The 25,890-nt window shown below is 41.8% G+C and overlaps 1 protein-coding gene and 1 pseudogene across 1 annotated transcript in view; both read left to right on the top strand.

Moving 5' to 3' along the window:
* Nucleotides 1–25,890, top strand: part of Atl3 (atlastin GTPase 3) — a 49,008-nt gene that overhangs the window by 15,179 nt on the left and 7,939 nt on the right. Inside the window, exons 2-8 of the mRNA XM_048360789.1 lie at nt 3,068–3,282; nt 4,101–4,244; nt 8,469–8,573; nt 9,396–9,446; nt 18,225–18,281; nt 22,141–22,233; nt 22,978–23,116. Of these exons, the coding sequence (XP_048216746.1) occupies nt 3,068–3,282; nt 4,101–4,244; nt 8,469–8,573; nt 9,396–9,446; nt 18,225–18,281; nt 22,141–22,233; nt 22,978–23,116 (804 nt within the window). The remainder of the gene's footprint in view (nt 1–3,067; nt 3,283–4,100; nt 4,245–8,468; nt 8,574–9,395; nt 9,447–18,224; nt 18,282–22,140; nt 22,234–22,977; nt 23,117–25,890) is intronic.
* On the top strand, nt 12,618–14,652 carry LOC125362125 (annotated as a pseudogene).

The raw sequence follows: 25,890 nt of genomic DNA, 5'->3' as shown, positions 1-25,890 counted from the left end.
GGGCCAGCCTTGAGCTAAAAAGCTAAGGGACAACACTGAGGCCTTGAATTCCTCCTTCCCTCCCTCCTCCATATTCCCCTCCTCCCCTTCCTCTTTCTGGGTGCCCATGTGATTTTATTCTGCAATAAGAATGCATGAGAGGGCTGGGAATGTGGCCTAGTGGTAGAGTGCTTGCCTAGTATGCATGAAGCCCTGGGTTCAATTCCTCAGCACCACATATATAGAAAAAAAGCCGGAAGTGGCGCTGTGGTTCAAGTGGCAGAGTGCTAGCCTTGAGCAAAAAGAAGCCAGGGACAGTGCTCAGGCTCTGAGTTCAAGCCCCAGGACGGGCAAAAAAAAGAATGCATGAGAATTCTGTCTGCTCTGTTTTCTCTCCTGTAGTTAGTATTGTCACTCTTTTAAATTTTAACTGTTGTGCTATGCTGTTATAATTAATTATTTGAAAGAAGCTTTTCATAAAATTCTTTTTTTTTTGCCAGTCCTGAGCCTTGGACTCAGGGCCTGAGCACTGTCCCTGGCTTCTTTTTGCTCAAGGCTAGCACTCTGCCACTTGAGCCACAGCGCCACTTCTGGCCATTTTCTGTATATGTGGTGCTGGGGAATCGAACCCAGGGCTTCAAGTATACGAGGCAAGCTCTCTTGCCACTAGGCCATATCCCCAGCCCTTCATAAAATTCTTGACCATTAGATCTCCTTTATTGGCCAAGTACCCATCCATAGTCTTTGTTCATTGTTATTTATTATTTTTGAGACAGTACTGGGGCTTGATCTCAAGTCCTGGGTGCTTTCCCTTAGTGTTTTTGCTCAAGGACAATGCTCTATCACTTGAGTCACAGCTCTACTTCTAGCTTTTTGGTGGCTACCTGGAGATAAGTCTTACAGACTCCTGTCTGGGCTGGCTTTGAACCTTGGTTCTCTGGCTCCTGGCTGTCATTGTTTTAAAACTTGGAATGCTTGTCTGTTTCTTGGGGATTTTTATATTGATTCTGGATGTGAATCCTTTGGAAGTAGGTATTGTGAATATTTTCTCTGAATCTATAGTTTGCCTTTTTACTCATTGGCATCTTTAACTTTTTTTTTTAATGGTTTCTTTTCAGGTGTTGTACAGAGAGGTTACTGTTTCAGGTAATGGGTACATTTCTCTTTGGGCAATGTCACCCCTTCCTTTGCTTTCTCTTTCCCCCTCTGGTTCTCACCCATATGTTGTGTACTTCATTTGCAACATAGTGTCTAGTGAGTACCATTTTTGTATTTGTTCACTCTTTGTTCCTCCATTTCTGTGCCCTTCCTTACTCCCTCCAAAGTCAGATAAAAAACAAGACAAAAAATGAAGAAAAAAACAAACAGGAAAAAGCAACCTTGTTTCCGTTTCCTAGGATTCATCTTGATAAATATTATCTTAAATATTCTCCTCCCTTAAGAGTATTTTCCTTTAGTCTCACTGTGTGTAAATGCCCAGAGACCTGTATAATTTATTATGTATTTTATATCTATCTCCCTTATATAAAAGAAAACATGTGCTGTTCATCTCTCTGAGCTTGGCTGATGTCACTTTACATATTTTTTCCTAGTTCCATCCATTTCCTTGCAAATAGCTGTGTAAAATTCTATTGTGTATAAGTGCCACATTTTTTGGATCCACTCATCTATTGTTCATCTGTTGTAGGGCATCTGGGCTGTATTCACAACTTGGCTATTGTGAATAGTAACAGTAAACAGCTGCAGTAAACATGGATGTGCAAGTGTCTTTATGGCATCCTGGCTTATGATGTTCTGGGTAGATGCCCAAGAGTGGTATGGCTGGGTCGTAGGGAAGATCTATGAGGAACCTCCAGACCATCATTGGCATCTTATTATGAAAAAGTAGTTTTAATTTTAATGAAGTCCAATATGTCTTTTTCCCCCCTATAATAGTGTATTTATGCTCCATTTAAAAAGGTTTTTGTTTATCAAAATGAACTCCAGGAAATGGAAACAAGATTTTTTTCTTTGTTGTTGTTTTCTTTTTGTCATGTTTGTTTATCTGTCTTTGGGAAGGTAAGGGGCAGGCACAAAAGTAGAGGGACAAAAGGTGAATAAATGCAGCAGTGGTACTCACTAGATACTGTGTTGAAAATGAATTATACAACTGTGGGTGGAGATGAAGGGAAAAACTGGGAGAGAGCTAGGGAAGGCGTGATATTGTCAAAAAGAAATGTACTCATTACCTTTCTTATGTAATTGTAACCTCTCTGTAAACCACATTTATAATAACAATTTACAAAAAGAAGGTTTTTGCTTTTTCCATGTTCAAAAATAAATGTAATTCAGGTACTGATGACTCAGGTCTGCAATCCTCATTATTCAGGAGGCTGAGAACTAGAGGATTGTTCCAGTCTAGACAGAAAAGTCCTTGAGACTCTGTGTCAATAACTAGCAAAAAGCATGGCTGGGAAGTGGCACTGTGGTTCAAATGGTACAGTGCTAGCCTTGAGCTGAAAAGCTTAGAGACAGCTCCCAGGCCCAGAGTTCAAGGCCCACGACAAACAAACAAACAAAAAAGCATGGCTGGAAGAAATAGTTGAGTGCCAGCTGATCAAACAAGCTGAGTGAGCAGAAGGCTTGAGTTCAAATACTAGTACTACCACTACCAAAAAAATATGTGTGTGTGTATATATAGATATAGACTCACTTAAGTATATATAAAATGTTAAATACATAAAATGTTCAAAACTAGCTGGATAAAATGTTTGAAACAAGCTGTGTTCAGGAGACAGATCAGAAAAGTGGTTTGAGGCTAGCCCAAGCAAAAAGTTAGCAAGACCTGGTGTCAGCACAATAGTTGGGCATGGTAAAATGTTCTTGTCACCCCAGCTTTTCAGGAAGCATGACTAAGAGAATTGTGGTCTAGACCTGCTGGGGCAAAAGACTTGAGGCCCTATCTGAAAAACAACTAAAGCAAAAAGAGGAGGAAATATGGCTCAAATGGTAAAGCTCCTGCCTAGCAAGTGCAAGGCCCAGAGTAAACTCCAATACTACCAAAAGTAAGAGAAATTGAAACTGTTTTTTTTCTTTCCACATGACATAGGTGATGCCATGGAGAATGGAAAGCCTGGTCCCGTGCAAGTTGTTTTGGTTCACAAAGACCAACATTACTTTGAGCTAGAAGAGAAAGCTTTGGCTAGCATCCTTCTACAGGAACACATTCGAGATCTTGATGTGGTGGTGGTGTCCGTGGCTGGTGCCTTCCGAAAGGGCAAATCCTTTATTCTGGACTTTATGCTGCGATATTTGTATTCTCAGGTAAGAAAGAATCAATTTATTACAAGGTAGAAAAGAGCAAAAAACAGCCAGATGCCAGTGGCTCATGCCCTATCCTAGCTACTCAGGAGCTTGAGGTCTGAGGATCTAGGTTCAAAGCCAGCCAGGGCAGGAACAGTCCGTGAGACTCTTATCTCTAATTGATCACACAAAAAAGCCAGAAATGGCTCTGTGGCTCAAATTTTAGAGTGCTAGCCTTGAGCAAAAGGAGCTTAGAGACAGTGCCCAGGCCCAGAGTTCAAGGCCCAGGACTGGCAGAAAAAAGGAAAGTGCGAAAAAGCCAATGAATTATCTTTGATGTGTAAAATTGCTTGTTTAAGATTGAATGTGGGGGGATTGAGAGGGGGTAAGAAAATTTAAAGGGGTGACATTGACCAGATGCATTGTATTCATAAACTGTTTTGTTGATGGGGCTGGGAATGTGGCTTGGGGGTAGAGTGCTTACCTAACATACAGGGAGCCCTGGGTTTGATTCCTCAGCACCACATAAACAGAAAAAGCGGAAGTGGCGCTGTGGCTCAAGTGGTCGAGTGCTAGCCTTAAGTAAAAAGAAGCCAGGGAAAGTGCTCAGGCCCTGAGTCCAAGCCCCAGGACTGGCAAACAACAACAACAAAAAATGGCTTTGTTGGATGACAACTCCTTTGTGCAGCTGCTTAAAAATTAAAAAAAAAAATTAATGTGGGAGCTGGGAATGTAGCTTAGTTTTAGAGCTTAACTTTGTGGCTTGATACCTAGTACCTCAACAAAAAACAAAAATCAAGTACTCAAGGTTTAGTGGGTGTGTCTTATTTCTTCTGTAGAAGGAAGGTGGCCATTCAAATTGGTTGGGTGACCCAGAAGAACCATTAACAGGATTTTCCTGGCGAGGAGGCTCTGAGCCAGAAACCACTGGAATTCAGATATGGAGTGAAGTTTTCACCATGGAGAAGCCAGGTGGGAAGAAGGTAAGTATGAAAAAGACTTAGAAATCATAGCAGAAACACACTGTAAGGATCTTCATGGGGACTGTGCTAATCTAATAAAAGCAATTTTTATCAAGCTGATCTAAGTGCACAGTTTAAAAGTAATGTGTGTTTTTTAAAAAAATGTGTGTTGGGGTTGGAAGAGTTGTCCAGATGGTGGTCAGAGTGGCTCAGAGCATTAGCCCATGAGCAAAAGCATTAGATACTGAGTTTGAGTCCCAGTCTCTGACTGAAAAAAAAAAAAGACTGGCAGCTGGGCCCTTGTGGCTAATAACTGTAATCACTCCTAGCTGAGACTTGGAAGATGGTGGTTTGAAGCTGGCCTGGGTAGAAAAGTCCATGAGACTCCATCTCCAGTTCAGCAGCAAACAGTCAGACTAGAGGTATGGTGTAAGTAGTAGAGTGCTAGCCAAGTAAGCAAGTAAGCCTAGCAAAGTATAAAGCCCCTGAATCCAAACCGTGGTATCATATAATAATAACAACAACAGTAGTAGTAGTGATAGTAATGTGTGAATATAGTATAAAAGGTCAGATACTTAGTGCTAGAATTTTAACAGAATGTAGCTTCTCTTCCCTCAACCCCCGTTTTCACATCCTGGAGTCTGGGCTCTCAGTTGTTCATATTCTTTACTAATTTACTTCTGGGTAGGTGGTCCCAGGCACTGAGGGATCTCACTGTTTGGAAGGTAGCCATTCACTTCCCACAGCCCTAGCTGTGTGTACTGGTTGCAGCCATGCCTAATTAGTTCCCTTAGCTTGCTTGCTCTCAGCTGGAGCTCTACTGCTTGAGTCACACCTCCAGTCTGGCTTTTTTTGTTTTGTTTTGTTTTGCCAGTCCTGGGTCTTGAACTCAGGGCCTGAGCACTGTCCCTGGCTTCTTTTTGCTCAAGGCTAGTACTCTACTACTTGAGCCACAGCGCCACTTCTGGCTTTTTCTGTGTTTGTGGTGCTGAAGAATTGAACCCAGGGCTTCATGTATGCGAGGCAAGCACTCCACCACTAGGCCATATTCCCAGCCCCAAGAATGGTTTATTTTGACTCACTGTTTCAGAGGTTTCAGTCCATGGGCAGCTGGCTCCATTGCTATGAACCTGAAAGGAGGATAAACATTATGGTGAAGCAAAGTAGCTCACTGTGTTGTGTGGCAGACGGGAAGCAGAGGGAGACAAATTGGCAGCTCTTAGGACAAATACACCTTTCAAGGACAGGTCCCCAGTGAAAGACTTCATCTAGTCAGGCCCCATCTCAAAATTCAGCATAAAAAAGTCAATGGATTAAGTCATTGACGAAGTTCGTATCAGTATCCTTTTTTCTCCTTATAGTAATGAGGTTTGAACCTTGGGCCTCTCCCTTAGTAGGCAGACACTTACCATTTGAACCATGTCCCCAGTTTGGTTTGCTTTAGTTATATTTTAGATTGAGTCTCATTTTGCCCAAGGCTGGCCTTGCACTATGGTCCTTCCAGTCTGCCTTTTGAGTAGCTAGGGAATTACAGGTATCAGCCACTAGGCTAACATGAGCCTTTAGGGGACACTTCAGACATGAACTGTTAATAATTGATGACTAGTTCTGGCCGCACAGCAACCCTCTAACCTCTCAACAGATGCTAGTGGCTCATGTGTATAATTCTAGCTACTTAGGAGGCTGAGATCTGAGGATCGTGGTTCAAAACCAGCTCAGGCAGAAAAGTCTACAACACTCTTATATTCATTTAACTCCCTAAAAAAGCCAGAAGTGCAGTTGGGGCTCAAGTGGTAGAGTTCAACCCTTGAGCAAAATAGCTCAGGGATAGCTCCCACTCCCTGAGTTTAAGCCCCAGGACAGGCACAAAAAAAAAAAAAAGACCTCCTCCCCCTCAAATAACTTCTAAAGACAGCTCTATCAGCCAGATGTTTGTGGCTCATGCCTGTAATCCTACCTACTCAGGAGGAGTTTTGAGGTTCAAAGAAAAGTCCATAGAACTCTTACTGTCAATTAATTATTTAAAGCCAGAAATGGAGGTATGGCTCAAATGGTATAATACTACCTTGAGCAAAAAAAGCCAAACAAGAGCATGAGGCCCAGAGTTCAAGCCCTAGTACCAAGTGCATGTGCCTGTGCATGTGCAAACACACACACACACACACACACACACACACACACACCTGCTGTTGGGTGACAGTGGCCTACACTTAAAGTCCTAACTACTCAGGAGGCTGAGATGTGAGGATTGCAGTTGAAAGCCTGTGAGACTCTTATCTTTAATAAACTACCAAAAAGCTGAAAGTGAAAGCTGGGGATCAAGTGATAAAGAGTGTTAGCCTTGAGCCAAAGAAGATCAAGGACAACACCTAGACACTGAATTAAAGCCCTGTGACCTGCAACAAGAAACAAAACCAACAACAAAAATTGCTAAACCAACCTACATTGTTGTCAGCAATGCATAAAGTTCCAGTTTCCATATTCTGGCAAACACCTAATACCATACCTTTTTTTGAGACAGGGTCTCACTATGTTGTTTAGGCTCACATCAAAGCCTTGATATTTCTGCTCAGCCTTTTGAGTGTTAGGATTATAGGTGTGTATCATTGTGGCCAGCTTTTTTTTTTTTTAATTTGTTTAATGTAGCCAACCTAGTAGATGTGAAGTAATATTTCTTTTTCTTTTCTTTTTTTTTTTTTGGTCCTGGGGCTTGAACTCAGGGCCTGGGCGCTGTCCCTGAGCCTCTTTGTGCTCAAGGCTAGCACTGTGCCACTTCAGCCATAGTGCTACTTTGGCTTTTTTTTTAGTAGTTTATTGTAGATGAGAGTCTTACAGACTTTCCTGTTCAGGCTTGCTTTGAGGTTTGATCCTCAGATCTCATCCCCTTTTTTTTTTTTTGCCAGTCCTGGGGCTTGAGACTCAGGGCCTGAGCACTGTCCCTGGCTTCTTCTTGCTCAAGGCCAGCGCTCTGCCAACTTGAGCCATAGCACCACTTCTGGTCTTTTCTATATATGTGGTACTGAGGAATTGAACCTACGGCCTCATGTATATGAGGCAAGCATTCTTGCCACTATTCCCAGCCCAGATCTCAGCCTCTTGAATAGATAGGATTACAGGCCTAAGCCACCAGTGCCTGACGTGAAGTAGTATTTCATTGTGATTTTGAATATATTTGAGTGTATTCCATGTTTGAATATTCAAATAATAAATATATTTGAAAATACATGGGCTGGGAATATGGCCTAGTGGCAAGAGTGCTTGCCTCCTACACATGAAGCTCTCAGTTCCATTCCCCAACACCACATATATGGAAAACGGCCAGAAGGGGTGCTGTGGCTCAGGTGGCAGAGTGCTAGCCTTGAGCGGGAAGAAGCCAGGGAGGGTGCTCAGGCCCTGAGTCCAAGGCCCAGGACTGGCCAAAAAAAAAAGAAAAAGAAAATACACATGTATTCTCTGAGGGACTAATGATTTTGAGTCTTTTTTTTTTTTTACAACTCACTTGTATCTTCTTGGGAGGAATATCTATTCAAACCAAATTCATTTATTTTTGGAGTATAAAGGGGATCAAACCCAAGCCTTGAACATGCCAGGCAAGCGCTCTCTCCTTACACAATTCCTCCCTCTTTACTTATTTTACCCCTGGTGCTAAGATTTTATTCCTTAGCTGGGTAGTGAGCTAAGTGGCTGCTACAACATTAGGTTTTTCGGGCTGGGATGTAGCTCAGTGGCAAAGCACTTGCCTAGCAAATGCAACGTCCTGGGTTCGATCCCCAGTACCAAAAAAAAAAAAAAAAAAAAAAGAAAGAACATTAGGTTTTTCTATGCTGCTTTGTATACCTGTGTTTTGTATTGTCTTACCAGGTCAGAGAAGATATCATCTTTAGCAAATCCTCCCCAGCAAAATGCTGGTAGGACCTATGAGTGTATAAGTCATATAAATGCTTCCTGTAGGTGTTTTTTTTTTGGTTGTGGGGCTGGAACTCTGGGCCTGGGCACTGGGCTAGTTAGTGCTCTACCACTTGAGCCACAGTGCCACTTATAATTTTCTGGTGGCTAATTGGAGATAAGAGTCTCATGGACTTTCCTGCCTGGTCTGGCTTTGAACTGTGATCCTCAGATCTCAGCCTCCTGAGTAGCTAGGATTACAGTCCTGAGCCATGGGCACCCAGCTCCCTATAGTTTTTAATTTCTGATTTAAATTTTCCCTTTCATCACTTTAACCTGTTTTGCTTGTTTTTTCTTTAGGTTGCAGTTATTTTGATGGATACCCAAGGGGCATTTGATAGCCAGTCAACTGTAAAAGACTGTGCTACCATCTTTGCTCTAAGTACCATGACTAGTTCTGTTCAGGTAAAACTCTTTACTTGGAAATATGATAAAGGGAAGGCATCTAGTTTCAGTTACTGTTCTGTTAGCAGAATTCTTGTAGTGGTATATAACTGTTCCTTTCAGACTGTCGATATAAAGCTGTTAAAAGTCTGAGAAGGAGATGAAGTATTTTATTTATTTATTTTTTTTGCCAGTCCTGGGCCTTGGACTCAGATCCTGAGCACTGTCCCTAGCTTCTTTTTGCTCAAGGCTAGCACTCTGCTACTTGAGCCACAGCGCCACTTCTGGCCATTTTCTGTATATGTGGTGCTGGGGAATCGAACCCAGGGCTTCATGTATAGGAGGCGAGCACTCTACCACTAGGCCACATTCCCAGCCTTAGTATTTTTCTACTATAATAATTATATATATGTAAAATATTCTGGGGCTGGGAATAAGGCCTAGTGGCAAGAGTGCTTACCTCATATACATGAAGCCCTGGTTCGATTCCTCAGCACCGCATATATAGAAAAGGCCAGAAGTGGCGCTGTGGCTCAAGTGGTAGAGTGCTAGCCTTGAGTAAAAAGAAACCAGGGACAGTGCTCAGGCCCTGAGTTCAAGGCCCAGGACTGGCCAAGTAAAAGTAAATAAGTAAATAAATAAATAATAAAAGAATGAGTTTTGTGATTTCAGCCTCATGTACATAATTGTTCCAAAAGACAGATAATGTTACTGTTTAAATTGCTCCAATAATGTTATATGTAATAGTTTAGTAGTATAAAACTTCTGGTCAGTTTTTTAGGTTTATTTGGGATTTGTTTGATGAAAGCTAGAGTGGTATCAATTTGGATTTTTGTTTTCTAGATTTATAATTTGTCCCATAACATTCAGGAAGATGATCTTCAACAACTGCAGGTATATATTCTTCACAAAAATTTTAATTTCATAATACATCACTTAAAGCTTTCAGGCTAAGGAGTTGGGGATGTAGTTTAAGGGTAGAGAACTTGCCTAGCATATGCAAGACCCTAGGTACTATTAAAAAAAGCTTTAAGACAGAGGAATATTTTAGAGTTGAGTAGTTTTCAGCAAATAATTACAATATGGAAAAAGGCTTTTTTGTTTATAGTAATTCTCTAAACTCTGTATCTGTTGCTGAGGTAGAGCAGGAGTGGCTAGAAATGGTCTTTGTTATTTGAGTAGGGAATGGAAGAAAGTTCTTTGCGTATATCTGAGGATAAGTACTACAGAAGAGTGAACAGTGAGACCCTAAAATAGTGTGCTTTGCAGAATAGGGGAACAGTATGGCAGCCAGCAGGTAGAGTTGGAAGGTGTGATGATAGGCCTAAATGATGAAGTCAGAGAGGCATGAGGTCTTGGTTGTTTCAGGGATTGGGTTTTTCCTTTGGAGAAGATGGGAGCCATAACGTTTTAGCAGGGGAATGGTATCTAATACATCACAAAAGAATCACTGGTGACTGGTCAGAATACATTTTTCGATTCAGTGAGATGTGTTTTGGAGTAATTTCAGTAATTCAGGAAGACTAGATAATCTTTTTTTTTTTGGCCAGTCCTGGGCCTTGGACTCAGGGCCTGAGCACTGTCCCTGGCTTCTTCCCGCTCAAGGCTAGCACTCTGCCACTTGAGCCACAGCGCCGCTTCTGGCCGTTTTCTGTATATGTGGTGCTGGGGAATCGAACCTAGGGCCTCATGTATCCGAGGCAGGCACTCTTGCCACTAGGCTATATCCCCAGCCCTAGACTAGATAATCTTAACGTCAAGAAACTATGTGCCTGGGAAAGAGTTAAGCTTAACAGTTGCCAACGATTGTTATTGTTCTGGTCCTACTACTGCTGTAACTGTGACTTCTGTTCTCCATAGCAGAGTTCTTGTTTGTTTCTCTCATTAAACACTTCATTGGGTATTGAGGGATGGGTACAGTTTCTAGCATGTTTCTCTAATTCCAACTCTCCTTGATTGTTTTCTTCAATACATTAGAATTTGAGTGAATGAAGGTGTCATTATTATAGGAATTACCTTGAGTTATAAAGATTTATATATAATATATATTTATTTTACATATACATTATATATTTAATATATAACACATATACTATATTATAATAGAACATATTATATATTTATATAAATATATAATATATATTATCTGTCTACCTTTTTTTTTGTTGTTGGTCATGGGGCTTGAACTCACACTCTGGGCCTGGGTGCTGTCCTTGAGTTCTTCAGCTCAAGGCTAGTGCTCTACCACTTTGAGCCACTTCCAGTTTTCTGGTGGTTAACTGAAGATAAGAGTCTCACGGACTTTCCTGTCTGGGCTGGCTTTGAACCGTGATCATCAGATCTCAGCCTCTTGAGTAGCTAGGATTACAGGTGTGAGCACTGACACCCAGCTTATTTATATTTTTATATGTACATATACATACATATATATCTTTAAAAAAGAAAAGGATCATTCTATACCATTAGTCCTAATGTTGTTAACCAAATTTGCTTGTACTTCATAACTGATGTTTTTCTACTAGTGCCTGACAGGACTTTTTTTTTAAAAAGACAGACTTACTATGCAGCCCAGGCTGGCCTTGAGATCCTCCTGCCTCAGCCTCCTGGGTACTGGGATGTGTAACTATGCCCAGCTCATATCGAAACTTGGATATGCCACCAATTTTGGGGGAGTTGGTGGTTCTAGGGATCAGACCCATGTTCTTCCACATGTTTATTTTTTTGGCCAGTCCTGGGCTTTGGACTCAGGGCCTGAGCACTGTCCCTGGCTTCTTCCCGCTCAAGGCTAGCACTCTGCCACTTGAGCCACAGCACCGCTTCTGGCCGTTTTCTGTATATGTGGTGCTGGGGAATCGAACCTAGGGCCTCGTGTATCCGAGGCAGGCACTCTTGCCACTAAGCTATATCCCCAGCCCCACATGTTTATTTTTGTGCCCATACTGGAACTTCAACTCTGAGCCTTACTCTCACTCAGCTTTTGCTCCAGGCTGACATTTTACTATCTGAGCCACACTTCCAGTTCTGGCTTTTTGCTGGCTGGAGATAAGAGTCTCATAAACTTTCCTGACCTGGATGGCTTTAATGAGGATTCTCAGGTCTTAGCCTCCTGAGTTGTTAAGATTACTGGTGGGAGCCACAGGTGTTTGGTGCTTGTTTGTTTTTTTAATAGTTATGAGGCTTGAGCTCAGGGCCTGGGTGTTCTCCCTGAGCTCTTTTGCTTGTGGCTAGTGCTCCACCTCTTGGAGCCACAGTTCCACTCCCAGTTTTTGAGTGGTTAATTGCAGATAAGAGTTCTGTGGGAACTTTTCTGCCTAACTGGCTTCAAACCATGATCCTCAGATCTCACCCTCTTGAGTAGCTAGGCTATTACAGGTGTGAGCTGTGCCTGGCTTAAAAAAAAATCTGAAATGTATTCCTTTCTAAGCTTCTTTCTTTCTCACATTTTTCAGATACTTCCTTTGTCAAGTGCTATAGGTGATATCAAGTGCTTGAGATAGTCATGGTTCACATTATCATATTTTTGGCAGTGATGTACATAACAACAGGCCTGGGTGATGTATTAGATCCTCTAGGACTGTTGTGATAGGTACCACAAGGTGAGGGGGCTTAAAGTAACAGAATTGTTTAGTAAGGCATTGGAAGGCCAACCTCTCTTTGAAGCCTGGTGGGGGGAATCTCTTGCTTCTTCATAGCATTTAGTTGACAATCCTTGGCATCCCTTGACTTCCAGTTGCACATTTCAAACTGCCTGTCTTCTCATGCCATCTGCCCTCTGTGTCTGTCTTTATATAGCATTTTACTCTTGTGTTTCTGTTTTCCACTTTAATGACCTCATTTTAACTTGGTTACATCTGTGAAAATCTTATTTCCAAATAAGGTCATATTCATAATTTACTACATGTTACAACTGCAACGTGTGTGTGTGTGTGTGTGTGTGCGCGCGCGCGCGCGCTCGCGCTAGTCCTGGGGTTTAAACTTAGAGACTGGCCACTGTCCCTTGAGCCACAGCTCCACTTGCAGCTTTTTGGTGGTTAATTGGAAATAAGAGTTTCACGGACTTTCATGCCATGCTCCTCAGATCTCAGCCTCCTAAGTAGTTAGTATTACAGGCACTAGCCACTGGTACCTGTCTGGACTGGGTTTTGAAGGCATAGGTGTAGCTGTTATCCAGCAGCCTTCCTTTGCTATCATACTGACCATTTATTTTTATTTTCTACCTTAGTCTCATTGATTGTTGCATTGACTCATTGTCCCATTGACTGCTGGTTTTTTTTTTCTTTTTTCCTCTGTCATTCCTTTACTCATTATCTAGTAGCCTTCTATGAAAGGATGCCTAGGAGATGGCTGTTTTCAGGTCTGAGAATATTTTTATTTTATTCTAGGATTACAGAATGGAATTAATATTTTAGAATTCTGAAGGCATTGCTTCATTGCTGCCCAGCTTCCAGTACTGCTGCTGAATTCTCACTGTGATTCCTCATCCTCTGTATGTGACCTTTTTGTTTCTGAAGCTTTAAAGATCTTATTCTTGGCATGTATTTTTAATGACTTAGCGTTGGCCTTTCCTTATCCTGTGTAAAAAGCCTTTCCTCATAGATAAGATGTTGCAACTAAGCAATAAGACTCTTTTAAAAACAGAAAATAAAAGAAGAGCTGGATATGAAAACTCTGAACAGAAAAATGGAAGATTCAGTAGGGGCAGAGTTAAAATATAAACTGGAATGTCCAGTGTGGGTGCAGTGCCCTGGTCCTGGATTGGAGCTGGCTGCCAGGCAAGGAGGAACATTAGGCAGAGATGTAGGGTAGGCCCTGGTTGTGTGTGTGCTGGGCCTGCCAAGTCCATAGTTGGGACTGTAGGGTTCTGCGTGGCACTTCTTTTTCTGCTGTGTAGTTGATAGTGTGAGTGCTGAGGAGATGGCTGACAGTGTCAAAACCTTTCTCCAGGATTTTGGCAGGGGAATCAGACTCATCTGGGCTATTTGTACCATCTCAAAGCCTGATGCTCAGATCTAGCAAGAGAGAGAGGAACAGTGGCAAAGAAAGACAAGTGGTATCCTGGCCCCTGGGGTGGGAGTCCCGAGTAGTACAGAGGGAGAGAGTGAGCCATGCACTCTTGGTAGGCTTTTCCAGGGCTGTGCTTGGAATGGCATAGTATTCTGGTTCAGTCTCCTGTTGTTTTATTGAGTGTTTTTCTCAGTTCGTCAGTTAGTAACCCTGAATTATTGGTGATCCATCACTATATGGAGATGTTTGGTTGTGTCTCGAATTCTTATGTCAAATCAATCTTGGGTACTTTTTTGGGTGTAGTTCCTGTTTGTGCTTAGCAAAGTTGTGAATGGCATTTGGTTTCAAGATATAGCTGATGACATTTGAAGTTATCAAGGAACAAGTCCCATCCATTCCTTAATGTCAGCAAAAGTCATGGCTTTTCCGTATCCAAGGGGATGTTTGAGTCTCTTTCCCATCTGTCTTGTTGGTCAGCTGCTTGGTCTGCTGTATATGTCCCTTTTCTGTTCACTGTATGCCTTGAATATGGTTGGTTCAGTAAAGGGATTGCACCAGCAGTTGTCACACATAGAAAGAAACTGGTCTTGCTACTTCAGATTTGGTTTGCCCTTAACCTTTCCTCACAAATGGCGCAGTTCTCATACATTATTCATAGCTGCCTCTTCTCTATCCTCTTCTTTATTCACTGTCAGTGCCAGTGAAGCAAGGACCCCTGGAAAAGTGAACCTTTTTCAGTTGTGCCTCTTCTCCTTGGTCTTCCTAAGCAACAGACTCTTCCACAAGATAGTCTGTCTGCAGTCTGCCCTGGGTAGCTCAACTTCTGCAGAGAAGTTTCCTTCACTGCATCTATCTCCTCCCAGACTTAAGGTTGCTACTGGCTAGGGTTGGCTGCTGTTCAATCAGGAGGAAAAGTGGGATTGGATGAAAGATGAGGCAGCCCTTTTCTCTGTTCTCCTTCCCCTGCCAGGGAAGTTGGGACACATTCTGCCGAGGGCCCTTGGCATAGTCTCTTCTGTTTGTGGGATTAGAATGTTTGTCTCTGGTGTACATAAGGCAGGATCTTTTTTTTTTTTTTTTTGCCAGTCCTGGGGCTTGGACTCAGGGCCTGAGCACTGTCCCTGGCTGCTTTTTGCTCAGGGCTAGCACTCTACCACTTGAGACACAGCTCCCCTTCCGGCCTTTTCTATTTATGTAGTGCTGAGGAATCAAACCCAGAGCTTCGTGAATGCAAGGCGAACACTCTACCTCTAAGCCATATACCCAGCCCCAAGACAGGATCTTCTTGATATCAGAATATGGCATGAGTCTGAAAGGACCACAGCTATTTTATAGCATTTGCCAGCCTCTGTGCCTGGACTGATCAGAATACTTTTATTTTTCTGTCTGTGCCATTTACTCTCCCATCGCTCCTTCCTGACTTCCAGGATCCTTGAATGGATTTTATAACACACACACACACACACACACACACACACACACACACACACACACACACACGAACATTTTCTCAGTGGTAGAATGCCAGCTCAGCAAATGTGATACCCTGAGTTCAAACCTCAGTATTGCGAAAAATTTTTTTTAAAGCCCCTAAAAATCTGAGTAAGAGCTAGCTGTGATGATTTATGCCTGTGATCCCAGCTACTCTGGAGCCTGAGTCAGGAGAATCCCCAGTTCAAGGTTACCTTGAACAACTTAGTGAGATCTTTTCTACCTGGATTTTTCTCTTTCTTGTTTGGCTGTCTTTCTTCTACTTGAGCCTCACCTCTACTTCTGATGTGTGTGTGTGTGTGTGTGTGTGTGTGTGTGCGCGCGCGCGCGTGTGTGTGTGCGTGTGTGTGCATGTGCACGTGCACATGCACTGGGCCTAGAGCTTGAACTCAGGGCTTGGGTGCTGTTCCTGAGCTATTTAGCTCATTAGCTCTCCACTTGAGCCACAGCTCTACTTCTAGTTTTTTTGAGTGGTTAATTGGAGATAAGAATCTCATGGGCCTCCCTTTTTGGGCTGGCTTCAAACCACACTCCTCAGATCTCAGCCTTCTGAGTAGCTAGGATTGCAGGTGTAAGCCACCAGCGCCTAGCACTTCTGGCTTTTTTGCTAGTTATGGAACTGTTAGAACTGTTAGTTAGAATTGAGATCCTCAGCCCCAAGTAGTTAGGATTGTAGACATGAACCACCAGTGCCAAGCTTACTGTTGATGTTTGAGTTAGAGTCTCACTTGTCTACTTTTTATTGCTGAGATGAAAGGACAGGTGTATGTCATTGTGTCTAGCTTCCCTCTGTGGAGATGGAATCTTTTAAGCTTTTCTGACTGGATTGGCTTACAACCTCAATCTTTTCCTATCTCAGCCTCTCAAGTAGCTCACACTGCAGATCCAAGCCACTGGTACCCAGCTTTAGGTACCCAGCTTTAGATTTTTGTTTTTCTTTATCCTTTCTAGACACTACACTTAACATTTCTGTGGGTACAGGAAGAGAATAGAGCTGAGAGGTTAGGAATCTGGGGTTGTAGATTGTCTTCCCAGAGAGTCACAAACATTTCTTCTTTTTTTTTTTTTTTTTTTGCCAGTCCTGGGCCTTGGACTCAGGGCCTGAGCACTGTCCCTGGCTTCTTCCCGCTCAAGGCTAGCACTCTGCCACTTGAGCCACAGTGCCACTTCTGGCCGTTTTCTATATATGTGGTGCTGGGGAATCGAACCTAGGGCCTCGTGTATCCGAGGCAGGCACTCTTGCCACTAGGCTATATCCCCAGCCCCCAAACATTTCTTTTGGTTGTTAACCCCACTCTCACACCTGTGAGGCAGAGTACTGTACATTTATTATTTCCCAGACTTCTTTTAGGGATTCTGCTGAGAGAATGTTCTGTTTTGTTCTGTTCTGTTCTGTTCTATTCCCCCTTCTCTCTGCCTCTGCCTCTGTCTTTCTCTCTTTCTCCGTCTTTCTGTCTCTTGTCTCTCTTCCTCTCTCTCTTTGAGGCAGTATATCACTTTAGTCTAGACTGGCTTCTGTCACCTTACTGCTCTAGCCTCCTGAATGCTGGGATTACAGGTATATATTAGCATACCTAGTATTAGCATACCCTGTTTCTTGACACTTTTTGCCTGTTTATTTTCTTTTCATAGCATTTATGGCTTCTTTCTGCTTTGTCATTGAGTGTGTTGGTTTGTTTGCTTTTGTCCTTCGTGGGGCTTGAACTCTTAGCCTGGATGCTGTCCCTGAGCTCTTCCCTTGAGCAAGTGTCTCGAGCATTCAAGGCTAGTGCTCTACCACTTTGAGCCACAGGACCACTTCTGGTATTCTGGTAGTTAATTGGAGATAAGAGTCTCATGGACTGTTCTGCCCAGGCTGGCTTGAACTGTGATCCTCAGATCTCAGTCTCCTGAGTAGCTAGGAGCTACTAGGAGTCACCAGCGCTGGCCCTTTGAATGTGTAACATTTAAGCTTTTTTTTTTTTTCACTTTTAGTGAGAAAAAGGTGAATATACATGTACATTATAATCTTACTGAATCCATTCAGGCATTTGAATAAATAAATATTGTGGGCCCAGTGCTTTTTTGTTTTGTTTTGTGGGTAAATATTGTGGGTCCAGTGTTTCTTTTTTGTTTTGTTTTGTTTCTAGAAAAACAGAGTGAATAAAAAGGCAAATAAATATTCTTGTCCTGTGGAACTTAGATGCTCATAGAGAAGATGGACACTAGTTTAGACAAGTAAAGTTGGGAGTATATCAGGAGGTGATGACAGGTGACAGGGTTGAGGTGGTTACATGTGTGCTTAAATGGACATATCAAAATGAATCCCCCTTGTACAATTAATTGATGCTAATAATACTTTAAAATAATGAAGGGGGGCTAGGAATGTGGCCTAGTGGCAAGAGTGCTTGCCTTGCATACACGAAGCCCTAGGTTTGATTCCTCAGTACCACATAAACAGTGGCACTGTGGCTCAAGTAGTAGAGTGCTAGGTTTGAGCAAAAAGAAGCCAGGGACAGTGCTCAGGCCCTGAGTCCAAGCTCTAGGACTGGCACAAAACACACACACCCACCCACCCACCCACACACACACACACACACACACCAGCCAGCCAAAATATGCACAAAAAATAGAAAAATACTGTCTAGGAAATTGTAATCCTTTTAGGTAGATGGTCATGGGTGGCTTCATTGAGAAGGAACCATTTGAATAAAGATGTGAGAAAACGAGAGAGCTGTTTCCAAGGCTGTTTGTGGGAAGAACACTGTAGGCAGAAGGAGAAGCCAGAACAAAGGCCCTTAGGCAACCACATGTCCCCTTGTTTGAGGCACTGCGGCCTATGGTGGCTGGGGACCGAATGAGGGTGCAGTGTTGTGAGCAGAAGAGTGCCGTGCTTCAGCGGCCGTGTTTTTGTTACAGAGCCACTGTGCTGTCTTGAGCAGGGGGGCGGAGCGGGGTGGGCGCAAGGGCTGAGGTCAGGACATTTAGGATGCTGTGAGTATTGAGATGAGGAAAATAGAGAAATAATCAGGACCATTTTAAGGTTCAAGACAGTTTAAGCTCCTATGGGTTTTTTAAACTATAGAACTGTGGTTTCAGTATCAATCTCCAGTCTGCTAAATGAGTATTTTGCTAAGAATAGCACAAAACTATATTGAGTAAATTCACCTTAAAACCATAATTCTTGTTTTTTTATAGCTCTTTACAGAATATGGTCGTCTGGCAATGAATGAAATTTTCCAAAAACCCTTCCAGGTAATATGTTAACTATGAATGTAATGCATGTCTTGGTTTTGGTTCACAGATCATCAGACCACACCTCACAGGACAAATCTGGACTGCTGCCTATTTTTTTATTTTATTTTTTTGAAAAGATGACGAGCAAGGGGTTACAGTAACATAAGTAAGATACATGATTACATTTGTTTTTAAGCAGTGTTATCCCATCCTTCATTTTCTCCTGCTAACCCCTCCCTACTACTCTCCCCGCAAATTGTAAGGTTGATATCCAGCCTATTGTTTAGTGAGTATCAGTTTTGTATTAGTTCATCCTTTGACCTGCTGTTTCTGTGATTCCCATTCCCTTCCCCTGGTTGGATAATCTTATATGTAAGACATAAGGAACAGAAAATTAAGAGAGCTGAAAGAATAAAACCTAAAACTAAAAAAGAATTAAATTAAAAAACTATGTACAGTACATAATAAGAACCTTTTGTTTCCATAGCTTGGAGATTATGTTGGTATACTTCATTATATATGGTCCAATTGGGTTCTGCTGCCTGTTTTTATATGGGCTTGATAGTTAAATGTTTTTATTTTCTTGTGCTGTTCCTGGGGCTTAGACTCAGGGCTTGGGTGCTGTCCCTGAGGTGTTTGTGTGTGTGTGTGTGTGTGTGTGTGTGTGTGAAAACCACAGCTGAACTTCTAGCTTTTTGATGGTTAATTGGAGATGAATCTCATGGACTGTCCTGTCCAGGCTTGGCTTTAAACTGTGATCCTTAGATCTCAGCCTCCCGAGTAGGATTATAGGGTTGAGCCATCAGCACCCAGAAGTTAGGTGTTCTTTATTCTTTTTAAGACAGAATCTCACTGTGGAGCCCAGGTTGGCTTTAAACTCCTCCTGCCCTGAGCAATGGAATTACAGGCATGCACCGTTATGTCTGGCCAAGATGTTGTATTTATATGTGTGTGTAATATATTTTATATACACACACTCAGAGACACACACATATATATGTGTTTATACTCTGTGTGTGTGTGTGTGTCTGTCTGTCTGTCTGTCTGTCTGTCTGTCTGTCCTGGGTCCTGCAGGGTCCTGGGTGCTGTCCCTGAGCTTCCTAGCTCAAGGCTAGGACTATATCACTTAAGGTCCACTTCTGGTGTTTTGGTGGCTAATTGAAGATGAGTCTCATGGACTTTCCTGCACAGGCTGAATTTGAACCATGCTTCTCAGGTCTCAGTCTTTTGAGAAACTAGGATTACAGGTATGAATCACCACTTAAAAAAATTTTTTTTTTACTGTTATTATAAAGGTGATGTACAGAGAGGTTGCAGTTACATAAGTAAGGTAGAGAGTACATTTCTTTTTGGACAGTATCATCCCTTCCCTCACTCAAAGTTTTCCCCTTTCATCCCCATCTACTAGTTGTATAGTTCATTTTCAACACAGGGTCTAGTTAGCACTACTACTGCTTTTGTTCACCCTGTGTCCCTCCATTTCTATGCCTGTCCTTACCCTCCCAAAGACATACAAACAAGACAAAAAGAAAACTGAAAAACAGCAACAAAGATCTCAGCCTCCTAAGTAACCACTGACACCAGGCTCTATGCCTGTGTTTTTATCGTTTGATAATTTTATCACGTTAAAGGTTGAACCTGAAGCCTCACATATGCTAGGCAAGTGCTTGGCCATTTGAGCTAGATGTACCTCCTAGTTCTTCTTCTGAGGCTTTGCCATAGTCCATGCTTAATGCTGTCCATATTGTTGCTTGGCTTTCTTGCTCATGGCTGGCACGACCACTTGAGCCACACCTCTAGCCTGGCTTTTATTGCTAGTTAACTGGAGGTGGCATCTCCTGGGTTTTTCTGCCTGGGATGGCTTTGAACTGAAGTCCTCCAGGTCTCAGCTTCTTGAGTAGCTATGATTACAGGTATGAGGCACTGGTACCAGCCCAGCAGACTGTTTTGAATTTGCATTAAGTTCCAGTGAACTTTACCTGGGTGGCTTCAAACTCAACCTTCTTACCCTTAACTCTTAAGTAATTGATTGGGATTACTGGGTGTGTATTTGTACCACCATGTCTAGGATTGTGTGTGTGTGTGTGTGTGTGTGTGTGTGTGTGTATGTGTGTGTGTGTGTATGTAACAGTGGTTGACCTCAAGTCTGAGTGCTGTCCCTTAGCTTTTTTTTTTTGGCTCAAGACTAGTGCTCTACTCTACCACTTCCACTTGACCCACCATTTTACTTCCACCAAAGATCTGCTTCTGTTTTTTTTTTGTTTTTTTTTTTCTTGTTTGTTCGTGGTTAATTGGAGGGAAGAATCTTACAGAACTTTTTACTGGGGTGGCTTCAAACCTTGATCCTCAGATCTTAGCCTTAGCTTCCCAAGTAGCTGGGATTATAGGTGTGAGCCACCAGTCAGTGACCCGTGATTTTTTTTTTTTTAAAGACAGGATCTTGGGCTAGGAATGTGGTTTAGTGGCAGAGTGCTTGCCTAGCTTACATGAGGCCCTGGGTTCAATTCCTCAGTACCACAAACAAACAAACAAAATAGTATCTATGATGGAGTGCTTCAAAGGAATAATAACTTAGAATTAAAAAAAAAAACAACCAAAACAGACAAGATCTTATTATATTACCCACAATAAGTGGCCTGGAACTTGCTGACCTTGAGGATTACAGCTTTGTGTTGTCATTCCCAGCTCTTACTGTTTTTTCTCCCTTCTTTTCTTTATGCAGAACTAGAAATCAAGCCTAGGCTTCAAACATACTAGGCAAGTCTGAGCTATATAGCTACTCTTTTCTGTTTATCTAGCTCCATAGCTTCCTTTTGACTACAGCATCAGTTTGTTTGTTTGTTTTTGCCAGTCCTGGGACTTGAACTCAGGGCCTGAGCACTGTCCCTGAGCTTCTTTTTGCTCAAGGCTAGCACTCTACCACTTGAGCCACAGTGTATTTCTGGCTTTTTCTTTTTCTTTCTTCTTCTTCTTTTTTTTTTTTTGCCAGTCCTGGGGCTTGGACTCAAGGCCTGTGTGTGCACTGTCCCTGGTTTCATTTTGCTCAAGGCTAGCACTCTGCCACTTGAGCCACAGCGCTACTGCTAGGCAAGCATTCTACCACTAAGCCATATTCCCAGCCCCCATGCTTATTTCTTGAAGATGAAAAGCAGAGCAATTTCAGTAAAACTAGAGGTGCCATAACACACCCACACAGACACGCACGCACACGCACATACACACGTGTGGGGGTGGTGATATGTGTGTGTGGGTGTGTATGATACTGTTGTTTGAACTCATAGCCTTGAGCTTGCTAGGCAATTACTCTGTCAGCTCAGCCATTCTCCCAGCCAATGAGCATTATCCCCTGTCTTCGCTTTTATTTTCCTACTCCGGGACGCAGAGGCATGCTCCTAGCCTGACTATCTCCTTTGCTTTCTTAGGGTTTGGCAGTGTCATGTTTTTTCTGGTGTCCTTGTCTACATTCCTCCTGCTTGTTTTTAGGGTAGAACCCGGTATTTAATATACTTTTAAATTTTAGTTATATATAGGGATTTCTAATTCAGCATGCCAGTTTATGAGTATGATGCACCATCATCAGTGTCACCCCTTCAATTGTCCTGCCCCACCTCTCCCAACCTCACCCATCCTCTTGAATTTGTTTTCTCAACAGTCTCTTCTATTCCTTTTAACTTGTGGGAATGAAAGTAGGAGGTAGGCTTGTTGATCTCACGTTTGACTTTTATGTCCATAAAGTTTTTACAAAGTTTCCAAGATACGTTGGAATAGGCAAATCCTTCAGCAGAAGAAATTGGCATTATGCAAAGAAGTATTTCAATGATAGCCTTTCAGTGTGTTTATGCTGTATTATAACATGTCCTACCCTTTGCTGAAATAGACACTGATGTTTCTCATTCGAGACTGGAGTTTCCCTTATGAATATAGCTACGGACTACAAGGAGGAATGGCATTTTTGGAGAAACGTTTACAGGTAAGTGGGAAAATAATCCCTGAGGAATTTTCTAAAAGTAGTGGAAGTTCCTCATTTGCCTTTGGCTATGGATTTCATTTCACATTTTTAAGCCAGGTTCTATGTGTGCCTTTAGAAAAGTTATATTCAGGGCTGGGGATATAGCTTAGTGGCAAGAGTGCTTGCCTCGTATACATGAAGCCCTGGGTTCAATTCCCCAGCACCACATATACAGAAAATGGCCAGAAGTAGCGCTGTGGCTCAAGTGGCAGAGTGCTAGCCTTGAGCAAGAAAAAAAAATGCCAGGGACAGTGCTCAGGCCCTGAGTCCAAGCCCCAGGACTGGCCAAAAAAATAAAAGTTACATTCAGAACTTTAGTCCTGTTCCTATTCAGTATTCTTACTTGCTTTCTTTGGCATGAATATAAACAGGCTAGGCCCGTTTATGTGGCCTAGCACAAGAGTCCTTTGTTAGTCACTCTTCATTGGGTAGATTTTTCTTCTGGCCCACAAACCTCCTCTTGTTCTTAAACATTGTGCAATATTCATTTTGAACAAATTCTTTAGTACCTGTTCATTTTAGCTATGGAAGGCAAACATGGATAGTCAAACCATGCTTTCATTGCTTCTTGAGGTTTTGAGTTTTCTTATTGGTCATTGTGACCCATCAGAGTTGGGAAATTATTCCTCTGTCCTCATACTAGTGGCTTCTGGTGAAGAAAACCAAATAGTGTTTGGTTGGTAAACTATTGGTCTTTATTGGCAGGTGAAGGAACAGCAACACGAAGAAATTCAGAATGTTCGAAAGCATATCCACTCATGTTTCTCCGAGGTCACTTGTTTTCTCTTACCACATCCAGGACTCCAGGTGGCCACAAGCCCTGAGTTTAATGGGAAATTGAAAGGTGTGTTACATATGTTGTTACCCTATATGTGGTTGATCTTTGAAATTAAATAATGACCAGTAAATATCAATTGTGAATCAAATGAATGCTTAAGAGAAATTGTGTGTTCTGTTAGAATAATAATTTAGTTTCTTGTTTAGATTTTTCTTTGACTTGCTGTGACCAACTAGCTTACCTATTTCTCCATCTAAAAATGTGTAACAGTCACCGTGATCTTTCTGAGAGGCATTCTATAATTACTGGTTTATGAGAATAAAACTGCTAAATACAGGAAGAGCAAACCTAAGATAGCTACTATTTATCAAATAAAATTAGCTTTGTAAGGAAAGGTACCATGAGGTGTGGACTAGCTCTTGTTTCCGCCTTACTTGTGATTGTAGCAAATCTGATACTGGGTAATGTGTTAATGTCAGGAAGTTGCTGAGGACATTGGTTTAATTTGGAGGGATCAATCAGCTGGGACTCTTAGGTTCCATGTCTTACTTTAGTTCCTCATTCTTGTCATAAATGGCTGGTCCTGGGTATGTGTGTTAGGCTGAGCACTTTGTATATAAGCTTATCTGAGTTTCTCAGGTTCCCTGTAGAATGGAGATAGTAAATAGCTGCCAGTTGGGTAGGCCCAACTGAGTTCCCAGTGTTGTGCAGGCTGCTTTCATACCTAGACTCGTAGTGATCTCCTTGAAGTTGATATCATTTCCTTTATCTTATAGATGAGGAAACTGAGGAAAATGAGGAAGGTTAAGTAACCCACTCAAAAGTGCTCAGTTAAAAGTAAGGAGATTGTGGTGCCCTAAAGCCACACTGCTGAAGTGTTCCTTTGTTGTTCGGAGGAAGTCTTTTAGAAGATGTGTACTATTCTATTACCTGGGGATCTTGCTGTTTGAAGTGAAAGCTTTCCATAGCCTCATTAAATATGAAGTGCATCATTTCATTTTGATTCAGTTGATTCAAGAAAATTGCTTATCCAATTTAAGATTTATATTCTTGCTGAACTTAGTATTGCCAAACAAATTGAGTTTGAGTGAGTTAACCTTCTATATGCTGTTTGTATATCCTTAAGGGCTTGACAGCTTTCTTGAGGATACTTGCGGCTTGTTATATGGTGATTGAAAAATACAAGACTGAGGCCTGGTTTTGGGAGAGAACCTGCTTTGACTAATGGTAGAACTAGAATTACTCTTACCTAAACAGGAATTGTGAGGGAATTTTCAGCTTTTCCTAAGAGTGAAAGTTGAATGGATTTGCATGTGATATGAGTAGGTAATATATTCTTTGATGTCAACAGTGCTCCATTGTTAGCCATACTTTACCAAACCTAAATTGACTTGTCCAGTAGAATTTTTAAATGGTGCTGTTTAGGAGAGAATGGATTAGAGTGATTTTTTTCATGTTCTTGCCTCATGGTCTCAGGTTATCAGGTAAAAATCTATAAAAATGGCAATTCCCTTATTTTTAAATATTGGTTTCAGGGTATTCTGTTTTGAAATTTAGTTCTTTTTTTTTTTTTTTCCTTTTAGGAAATAGTTTTTTTTTCAGGTCTGTCACCATCAATTGGTGGCTCAAGACAACAGAAATTTATTCCCTCACAGTTCGAGGCAGAAGCCCAAAGCCATAGTTGGTTCTCTGAGCAGGGAGTATCATGCCTTCCTCCTAGGCTCTGGTAGTTGCTAGCAAGCCTTTGCATTTTTGGCTGTGGCTGTCACTTCAATCTTGCTTCATTGTCACGTAGTTGCCTTCTCTGTCTTCTCCCTTCTTCATATTAGCTCCCTGGTCTTTGGATGTGGGGCCACTCTAATCCAATAAGACCTCACTTCAGCTAATTACATTTGCAGGGACTATTTCCAAATAAGGTCACAGTCTGAGCCTCCAGATGGATATACATTTGGGGAGGTAGGCACTGTTTAACTGACTATACATATATACAGATTGTGAATGGTTTAATTACTAAATATAGAGTTTGCTGTTTCTTGCTATAACATCTCAAGACTGCACTCTTTAGTCTCTTCACTATATATGTACTATTTGGTTCCTTCATCCAAGATGGAACTGTAAAATAAATTTATAAGGTTTAATTCTTCCTTTCTTACATGAAGAGGCAAATCCAAAAACAAATACAGGTCTAGGGTGTAAAGCTCTGTGGTAGAGTGCTTGCCTAGAATTCTTATGGCCCTGGAGCCAGTTTCTAATACCACAAAAAACAATCAAACCAAATAAAAAGGTCAGCATATATTAGTGAAAATATGTGCAGCATTACACTAACCAAAAAGGCATAAATATATTAGTATAAGTCTTTTTTTTTCCACTAGAATGTTGCAGTTTCAGAATTTAAAATATTTACATTCTTTGATCCAGTATTTTGCTTTTAGGAGTTTATCTCAGGACCTGTCTAAATAACTGGATAATAACATATGCCCAAGGATATGTACTTTGGTATGGCACTGTTATTATAATATGGAATAATTGAAAGTAGCCCAAGTGTGTTTATGAAGAATTGGCTAAATTATCCTGCTTGAGTGGATAAGATGGAGTCATTAGCAAGGTGTGCTGGAGCGTACTTATAATCCCTGCACCCAGAAGGCCAGAGCAAGAGGATCTTGAGTTCAAAGCCAGCATTTTGTGACCCAATCTTTAAAAAAAAGCCATTGAAAGGAATGAGGCAGATGGATTTATGTGTTTATGTAGAAAGATATCCATGATAAATTCATAAATGTAAACAAATTATGTACTATAGGCTTATGACTGTAATCCCACCTGCTTGGGAGGATTGATGTTCT

This window comes from Perognathus longimembris, chromosome 13 (assembly GCF_023159225.1).
Source record: "Perognathus longimembris pacificus isolate PPM17 chromosome 13, ASM2315922v1, whole genome shotgun sequence".
Classification (NCBI taxonomy): Eukaryota; Metazoa; Chordata; class Mammalia; order Rodentia; family Heteromyidae; genus Perognathus; species Perognathus longimembris.
The sequence above is the reverse complement of the archived record's forward strand: the minus strand, read 5'-3'. Positions and strand labels throughout refer to the sequence as shown.